Source organism: Hoplias malabaricus, unplaced genomic scaffold, assembly GCF_029633855.1.
Source record: "Hoplias malabaricus isolate fHopMal1 unplaced genomic scaffold, fHopMal1.hap1 scaffold_554, whole genome shotgun sequence".
Taxonomy (NCBI): domain Eukaryota; kingdom Metazoa; phylum Chordata; class Actinopteri; order Characiformes; family Erythrinidae; genus Hoplias; species Hoplias malabaricus.
Window position 1 is genome coordinate 4160 of NW_027100932.1, and position 9665 is coordinate 13824.

The 9665-nt window shown below is 41.5% G+C and overlaps 1 protein-coding gene across 1 annotated transcript; it reads left to right on the forward strand.

Annotated features, from left to right (window-relative positions):
• Positions 1 to 2804: 2804 nt before the first annotated feature.
• On the forward strand, positions 2805 to 7659 carry LOC136682408 (semaphorin-6B-like; the record flags this gene model as incomplete). The annotated part of the gene is made up of 4 exons (XM_066658877.1): positions 2805 to 3835; positions 4586 to 4684; positions 6877 to 6967; positions 7540 to 7659. Coding segments are annotated over exons 2-4 (292 nt in total), but the record flags the coding sequence as incomplete, so codon positions are not given.
• Positions 7660 to 9665: the final 2006 nt, after the last annotated feature.

Below are 9665 nucleotides of genomic sequence, written 5' to 3' on the forward strand. Positions count from 1 at the left end.
TGCGTGGGTTTCCTCCAGGTGCTCCGGTTTCCTCCCATGCTCCAAAAACACACGTTGGTAGGTGGATTGGCGACTCAAAAGTGTCCCTAGGTGTGTGTGTGTTGCCCTGTGAATGACTGGTGCCCCCTCCAGGGTGTGTTCCCGCCTTGCACCTAAAGATTCCAGGTAGGCTCTGGACCCACCGCGACCCTGAACTGCATAAGGGTTACAGACAATGGATGGATGGAAATACTCTAAATAAAATGTCCTTTTCTCATTTTAAAGAAAATTTACATATAAAACAATAATTTTGAAAAAACAAAATGCATATTTGACGTCTGGACCCTCATTGGCGGCACGGCGCTCATCATAATGCACAGATCTGATTGGCTGAGTAGCCTCATGTGTGATATGCCTATTTGCGAGCCCTGAAATAAATCGCTGTATTCAGCACTGATTTTTAATGTATATTTTTATAAACTAATTCAGTAAGAAAACATAAAAGTCAAGAATTGTACAATGACATCACATTAACTTTAAATACATTTTTAACAATATAGAATTTCACAAAACTGACTGTAATTAAGGGCTCATTATTCTTTGTTTGTTCGCTATTTATCTCCTGTAATATGTGAAAAATAACTGAGGCTTTCCGTTTAAAGCCCAACTTAGTATTAGCCACCCTCTGTGTGCACTGTGTGAGCTCATAGTTCTGAGCTTTAGTTCTGTTAGCTCATAATTAGTAGGTAATTACAGCTAGATTGCAGTACTGATGTTACCTGCGTCTGCACAGTAGATGGGGGGGTTTGAGAGAAAACAGTTGTTGACTGTGTATTTTATGTTTGTGTGTTGTATGAACACATTAAATAATGTGATCATCCTCATGAAGAATGTGAATATGTTTTACACTCTTTGAAAATCCCAGCAGTTCTTGACATAGTTTAAATACTGTTTAATCAAATAGACCATTAAATATATTCCTAATCAATTACTCAATACACACACACACACACACACACACACACATGCTTCAGCATCACCACATCACCTTTCAACACTCCAGCTAATCATCCCATAGAACGACCTTCAGTGTCAACCCCCCTCTGAGTTCAGCTGCACCAGGAGGCCCAGCCAAACTGAATGGACAAAGAGAAAAGAGGTCCCCAGGATGCAGCTGCACAGTGGAGCCCTCATATAGCAGTTACAGAAAAATACACATAACTTCTTCAAAGACATTCAGTGGTGTCCAGCATTGAAGCAAAGCATTCCTCACTCTTAAATGTACTGCTTGTTTATTTAGCAGCACGCTGGCTTTCTCTAATGGGAGGGCTGTGTATTTTTTTAGAGTTTAAAAAAAACAGTTACCTTCATTACCATCAAAGACAGACATGCATCATAAAATTGCTAGCATGTTGTGCCCTCCACCCCTCTTCCAAAAAGTCTGGAAAATTGGTCTTTAGATGAGTGAAACACAGCATGTACCTTGTGGTTGAGCTGCGCGGTGAGGCCCACTTTATGGCCTGCTATGCAGTAAGCAAACGACGGGCTAGAAGAACAATGTCGGAGAAATGAAATATGTCTCTCACAATTTAGCCTCTTCTGCACTGGAGACTAATTTAGCTAACGAGCTGGAAGCTTTCCGCCGACAACTGCAGAGGTCCACACGCACTTGATTTCATTCAAACCACATTGATTTGTTCAGTAGCTTCTGTGGTTATCTGTAAAAATGATCCCAAGTGTCAGGAAACTTTAGAGAAGACCGAATGGAACAAACAAAGGGGTTCTTCCATTGTTTAGGTCTTCAGGAGCTGCACAGAAGGCCTATTACATTAAAGACTGGTAACAATATTGCAGCAAAGATTCTGGAGGTGAGCCACCAACCAGGACTTTGAACAGACCCATTTTCTTACTTGTGTAGATTAATATTCATATCATACTCTTGTAGCCTTTTAAACCATGGCCTACAGTGATGTGTTACTGTATTCTTATTGATAAAGGTATGGCTAGGTCCACATTACCATGAAGTGACTCAGTGTCGTTCCCTGTCTTAGGACAGGATCTGTTTGTTTGTTTGTTTGTTTGTTTTGTTTTTTTATTTCTTTAATAAGAGATTTTCCTCTCTCAGTTTTTAAAAATGTCCCCTTCCAGACAAATACAAGAATGACTGCATTCTCATTCCAGTCCAGTAGGGGGCCATTGTACCTCTTAAAGAGAGACATCAAAAGACCATCAATCATGAGAGAAACACCGAGGTTTAATCCCAAATCACTACATACTCCCTCTGTAGTGCATTATGCAAGTCATGAATTTACTGACTCTAGATCTTAACAGTACATTATGTTTTTCTAATACAGCATCATTTATATTCATTCACATGTGGGAATCAGAAATCTAGTGCTAGCTTCGTGTGCAGTGTCTTTAATGACATATAATTCACACTATAGGGAGTGAGGAGATATTTGAATTTCAGACAGAGACAGGCACGCTGTGTGACGTCAGCGATTTCCAAAAATATAACTTTTCGTTGTCCACCTGAGAACACTAACAACACTGTTTTAAAAACCTCATTGTCAGTGACTTAAAAGGCTGTTTTTGTGTGAATGGGAGGCCAAGACTAAGACAAAAACCTTCATTTTTTAAAAAATATGTACTTATTTTGGTTCCTGGTTGTGTTCCCTGGTCATGTGACCGTCCTTTCCTTGTGTCACACTTCTTGATTCGGTCCCAGGTGTGTCTTGTTTTGTGTGTCTGCCCTGTTTCTCTGGTTGTTTGCCATTTGAGTTAGTCGTTTTCATCTGGAGTCTGGGCTTAGTTTGGTGGTCTTTCTTTGGGAGCTCTTTGTTTTTCCTAGCATTTCATGTTTTATGTTTCTTTTATCTCTGAAGTCTAGGTCTTTGTAGCTTTCTGTGTTTAGCTTATCGTGAGCTTCTTTGCCTGTGGTCCTGAGTTTATCTTAAGTTTCCGTAGTGTCTCTTTCTGTCTTAGATGTTTTTGTCAAGACAACTTCTAGTTCTTATCTTGTGTCTTGTAAAGCACCTTGTCTTTAGTCTGCTTAGTGGTTTAGTAACCTCTCCTTATGTCTGTTAACCCTTGAGTACTCTCTCTATATGTAGCTTGTTCTCAGCTTGTCTCCTGTATTTAGGGCTGTAGTCTGTCACTAGCTGAGTTTAGCTAATTTTGCGTGTTGTGTGTCATGGTTTGTATCTGAGTTTTCCTTATTTCTGTGTGAGGTTTGGTTCTTGGGTTGTCCTCTGTACCTAAGGTTATTTTCACTGTATATTTTTGTGTATACACTGTGTTATTGTAATAGATTCTTGGCCTTTTTGTAGTTCCTTTAGCATTTAGTATCTATCTAGCTTTCGGTTTTGCCTGTTGTATTGTTAGTCTTTTCGCTTGTCTTTAGTAATTCTTTTGAGTTGGTGTTAGTTGCAGGTTCAGATCTTGGTCTTTCTCTGTTCTGTCATAATTCCTTTTTGCATATTTTCATTTATCGTCCATCTATGCACATAGTTCCGTCTCCTTTGTCCCTCACACCACGCCCCTGATTGTGACAATCTGGTTTACTTTTATTAATCCGACACAGATCTGGTGTTTTCAGGGCTGTGTGAACATGTTAAATCAGATTTGAATCACTGTCATACGTGGTCTTAGAGCAGATACACATCCAGTTCGTGAGCATGTGACATGAATGTGTTTAGGGCTGTTGCCTCAACCTTTTTAATGCAGCAAAACAACACTGGAAGAGGGGTTCAAGCTGTGTCCCAAATAGCACCATGTTCCCTACATAGTGCACTTCACACGTTATGAACGGAAAACTACTACACTCAGACTCGACACTGGTTCAGAAGGAAGATTCGTAAGATATACCTGAATATAACTTGAGATGTATGTCATAAAATGCACTGTGATTGCAGAAACTTATTTTATGACGTACATTGTGCACTACACGGGGTGGAGGGAGACGTTTGAGGTTCAGATGATTGTTTATTTATTTTTTGCCTTCTTGTCTTGATCACGTACACTTCAACAAGCTGTTTGCTGTACTCCTGAGAAACATGTGATGCACATGAGCTACTAACAAGTCACTTTGTCCAGTTTTAACAAGTCGTCTCACAAATGTTTTTGTTGCCAGAGACAGATTTTTTCACATTACAGACATATGCTAATCACTTACCTTTGTGACTGTGAACCGTCAAGAGGAGCCTATGTCATAGTGTCAGAAACCTCATAGACAAGTCTGTCTGAGATACAGCTCCACATACAGTGCCTTAAAGTGAGTGTGTGATCATCTGAGCACGACATTAACAAATGGTAGTTAGTGGGCTTTGAGGTTCCAGTTTTTCTTAGCAATTAACCTCAGAGCTCTAGTGTGAAAATGAAGTACTAACCTTCCGACACCCTGTGTGTGTGTGTATGTGTGTGTGTGTGTGTGTGTGAGCTGATCAAGTAACACATGCAGTAAAGGAAAACTGTAGATTTGATTTATGGCCAAACCATTGTCTAATGTTTGTTTGTTCCCCTTTTTGTTTCACCCTACCTTCTCTCTCTCTCTCTCTCTTTCTCTCTCTCTCTCTCTCTCTCTCTCTCTCTCTCTCTGCTTCTTCAGGAGGAGTGTCGTAACTATATGAAGGTCCTGCTGAGTCAGCATGGTGGGCTTTTCGTGTGTGGCACCAACGCCTTCAACCCACTGTGCGCCAATTACACTGTGAGTGACCCCACCACGTTGCCCACAAGCTGCAGAAAGCTCCATGGGGAAAAAAAAAAGAAAATCCACACTGGCACCTCACTGAGTAAACATGTGGCCAACAGAGAAGCCAGCGTGCATAGTTAGAGCCACACAATGCACCGCAGTAGTTTCAGTGATTTATGATTGGCTGCTTCTGCATTGTAGAAGCTGGGGTTGGTTATTGGGAAACTGTTATTGGAAGCATTTGTCTTGACATTTCAGTGGTTTGCACTGTCATCATTGGCTGTGCCCTTCTAATAACTACTGGTTGCTACCAGGGCGGCGTGATGCGGACCGAGGCGCGGGGTGATCATTTAAAGTTGTTGGATGTTACGACAGTGTGAGAAGTGATCAATTGTAATAAAGTAGTTTCTGTGTTTGTAAACTCAGGTTTTTTTCTTGTGTATTAACAGAAACTAAGCCTATAGCAAAATGATACAAAAATACAAAAGCACTATTTAGTTTTATGGCAAATAAAAATCACTTGCCCTCAGAAATGTGGCAGTTTCCTCTGCTCTTTTGTGAACACATTTTTAGCTGTAAATGAGCACTGTTTAAGGTTTAAGCTGCTTATTTTTCCTGAACAACAGCTATTCAGCTTATTGGTGTGTGTGTGTGTGTGTGTGTGTGTGTGTGTGTGTGAGAGAGAACATGAGTGAATGAGACAGAAAAAGAGAGTCAATTTTTATGTGATAGTTCTAATACAGTTTCACTACATGATCTGGACGCTTATGTGGAACTCCAAGCAAACAGTAAAGTGTATCGATTGAGTCTTTTGTATTAGATAAAAGGCATAAAAGCAGATGGGATGTTCGTCTGTAAATCGACAGCGTGTGATAAATCAGAGATGTGGCGGACTGACAGTGTTCCAGCGTAGTGCTGACTAATATAACGTCTATAGCAGTGTCACACACCATTACACTGTAGACTAAATACAAACTACATTAAATTCACAACAAAAAAAGGAGTATTGATCAGTAGTAATTAGAATTATAATTAAAGGGTGACACGGTGTGTTGCAGTCACACAGCTCCAGGGACCTGTAGGTTGTGGGTTCGAGTCCCGCTCCGGGTGACTGTCTGTGAGGAGTGTGGTGTGTTCTCCCTGTGTCTGCGTGGGTTTCCTCCGGGTGACTGTCTGTGAGGAGTGTGGTGTGTTCTCCCTGTGTCTGCGTGGGTTTCCTCCGGGTGACTGTCTGTGAGGAGTGTGGTGTGTTCTCTCTGTGTCTGTGTGGGTTTCCTCCGGGTGACTGTCTGTGAGGAGTGTGGTGTGTTCTCCCTGTGTCTGCGTGGGTTTCCTCCGGGTGACTGTCTGTGAGGAGTGTGGTGTGTTCTGTCTGTGTCTGTGTGGGTTTCCTCTGGGTGACTGTCTGTGAGGAGTGTGGTGTGTTCTCTCTGTGTCTGTGTGGGTTTCCTCCGGGTGACTGTCTGTGAGGAGTGTGGTGTGTTCTCCCTGTGTCTGTGTGGGTTTCCTCCCACAGTCCAAAAACACACGTTGGTAGGTGGATTGGCGACTCAGAAGTGTCCGTAGGTCTGTGTGTGTCTGTGTTGCCCTGTGAAGGACTGGCGCCCCCTCCAGGGTGTATTCCCACCTTGCGCCCAATGATTCCAGGTAGGCTCTGGACCCACCGCGACCCTGAATTCCTGTATGGAATGAGCCTGTTGTAAACAGCAGGGCTAAAACACACCTGGACGAACGGGAGGATGTAAACTGCTTGAGGATGTCTCTAAATCCTTTTGGGTTTTGTAACATTGTGAGGAAAATGATTCAAATCAGACTTTTTGTAGTTTTTTTTCCACACATGGCCTGGATTGACTGTTCACAAACTTTTGAAGCAATGTTTACATACTGCAACACCACCTTTTATTCCAAATGATACAGGCCCTTGAATATTCTGGGAGTATGAGTGTTCTGAATGTTAAGAACGCGTTGTGTTAGTGTCAGTGTTTGAGTCGTTAGAGCTCAGTGTGAGCTGTGTGATGACAAACACTTCTAGATTTTTGTTTTTGAGGAGTTTTTCCAGCTCTGTGACAGTTCCCACTTTGCCGCAGCTTGGGGCTGCTATACCTGGTTGGGGAAATGGGATTTGATGCATGTGCTTTAAATAAATGCTAACTGTGTACATTGAAAGGTGATGTGGTGTTACAGATGTGTGTGTGTGTGTGTTTCAGAGAGACACTCTGGAAATGGTTGGAGAGCCCATCAGTGGAATGGCCAGATGCCCATATGACCCCAAACATGCCAACGTAGCTCTGTTTGCAGGTACACACGCACACACACAGAGTCGCAAACACACACAAGCATACAAGACATTTCACAATATGTCAAATGAATACTCGCATTTAATTAAGCATTTTGTTTGTGGCGTATGAAAACCAGGAGATATTTTCTGTTTATATATTTATTTGTATATGAATTTGAACATATTTTTATATCAATCCCATTGTGTGAATTTAATACAAATTGTTATATAAACAAACATGAAATTTCAGACATTTCTTTGGCAGCAGAAAGTAGCAGCCAGTGGCAGCTGCCAGTCACTGAGTGGCTGCTGCCTCTGACCAGTCAGTGACTGCTAATTTGAGGATAAGACAAAACATTAGAAAGTATTTGAATATGTACAAATCAAACTCTCATGACACAATCACAATCACCACAAGCCTCTTAATAAACACAATTCCACATTAGTTTACACTTTGTAACTAGGTTAAAATGGAGTGTGGAACAGCTCACTAGCACACTGTGGTGTCACTCTTCATTGATGTATGGCTCACTGTTTCAGTTTCGATCTTTCCTCTGGTAACTGACCTCTCTTTTTTTGACCACTGACCCAGAGGGCAGTCTGTTCACGGGTACAGTGACCGATTTCCTGGCCATTGACGCTGTGATCTACCGCAGCCTGGGAGACAGCCCGGCCCTCCGCACCATCAAACATGACTCCAAGTGGTTCAGAGGTGAGTCCCCCACACTGGGATGTGGTTGTGGTGGTGTGTGTGTGTGTTGGGTGTACTAAAACTCTGATTTGTGTGTGTCAGTTGACCTGGATATCGATAGAAAATTGTATGTCAGTGGTGATATAAGGACAAATGTATGAAATTATATCTCTACCTCATTAAATGTATGGTACTGTTAAAAAGCTTGGAATCATTTATTATATTAATAGTTATAATATTTATGTACACAGTTGTATTTTTATAAAGTTCATTGCTATAGTTGTATAATTCTATAATAATTGTTAGGTTATATTTTATATTTATATTTCAGCAGTAAATAGTGTTAGTGCATTAAAAAAATCCAGACGTGTGTTTTCTGTCCTGGCAATTAACCAAAATATTAATTAAACTGATGTACTCAAACTTTTGCACACAACTGTACAATGTTAAAGGGTATTAAACGTCTTTTAAACACAGGATCTTTAAAAATTAATACATGTACAATCAAAGAGAGCAGCCCAGATATTGTATCATTTCTATGCAATGATTTGTTATGGGGCGGCACGGTGGCGCAGCAGGTAGGTGTCGCAGTCACACAGCTCCAGGGGTTCAATTCCCACTCCAGGTGACTGCCTGTGAGGAGTGTGGTGTGTTCTCCCTGTGTCTGCATGGGTTTCCTCCGGGTGACTGTCTGTGAGGAGTGTGTTGTGTTCTCCCTGTGTTCGCGTGGGTTTCCTCCGGGTGACAGTCTGTGAGGAGTGTGGTGAGTTCTCCCTGTGTCTGCGTGGGTTTCCTCCGGGTGACTGTCTGTGAGGAGTGTGGTGAGTTCTCTCTGTGTCTGCGTGGGTTTCCTCCGGGTGACTGTCTGTGAGGAGTGTGGTGTGTTCTCTCTGTGTCTGCGTGGGTTTCCTCCGGGTGCTCCGGTTTCCTCCCACAGTCCAAAAACACACGTTGGTAGGTGGATTGGCGACTCAAAAGTGTCCGTAGGTGTGAGTGTGTGAGTGATTTAGGGTCTTAATAAAACATCGGCCACATGCTTTGGTCAAAATTAAGGTGCTACAAAGGGTTCTTTGGACAACACAATAACAGAACCATGTTTGGTTCCATATAGAAACATTTATACTAACACATTTAACTGGATAAAGTACCTTACAGGTGAGGTTCTAATCAAATTACACTTCTCTTATATAATTCTGAGGACTGTTCTGATGTATTTATGAAGTCCCAGTGTGGTTAAAAATGGTTAAAAAAACAGCATTTTGGAGGTTTTTTGACAATAAAGACCCCTTTAAACTTTGAAAAGCATGAGCTGAGATGAGGACATTGCTCTATTCCTGCTCCAAAGGTGGGTGAAATGTACTTATTGTTGCTGTAAATGAAACTGTCTCTAAATAGTGAAGAGCATTAACTGCGTGAAAGTAAAAGCACAGAGAGAAAATGATACAAAACTAAACAACTTCCGTTACAAGTAAGTTTTTCAAACAGTGAATAAAAACATGCAGCCGACAAGTTCATCTTCAGTACAAACAACAGTTGTTTCTTCCGCCTCAAATGTACAGTCCACTTTAAGAAATGCGGCACTTCTGAACGTAAACAAAGCACAGAACAGCGTTTCCCCACCATCACAGACGTTCACTTTATGATCAAGTGATGGGTTTTTACATCTTCAGGAGGTTCCTGTTTTTATGGAAACAAAATCAGTTCTTCTATGACAATGCTGAAAGAACACATTGAAGCACCTTTATTTTTAAGAATGCAGTTAACCCCAAGTGAGCTGTAGCTGTAGAGAAGCTCATTTTAAATTACTTGTGAATACCACAGTTTGTGACAGACAGCCCACAGAAAAGTGACTGGGTTCTCTTATGTCACAGTAGGTGGTGTGGTGGGAGTTCTCAGTCGAAGGTGCACAAGGGCTGTATAGTGAGCTTTTCATAACATGCTCCCTTTAAAGTAACCTTAGCTTGACACCAACAAATTGCTGTCTATTTAATATCATTTGTGCAGCTGCCTTGACACTTGATCCCCAT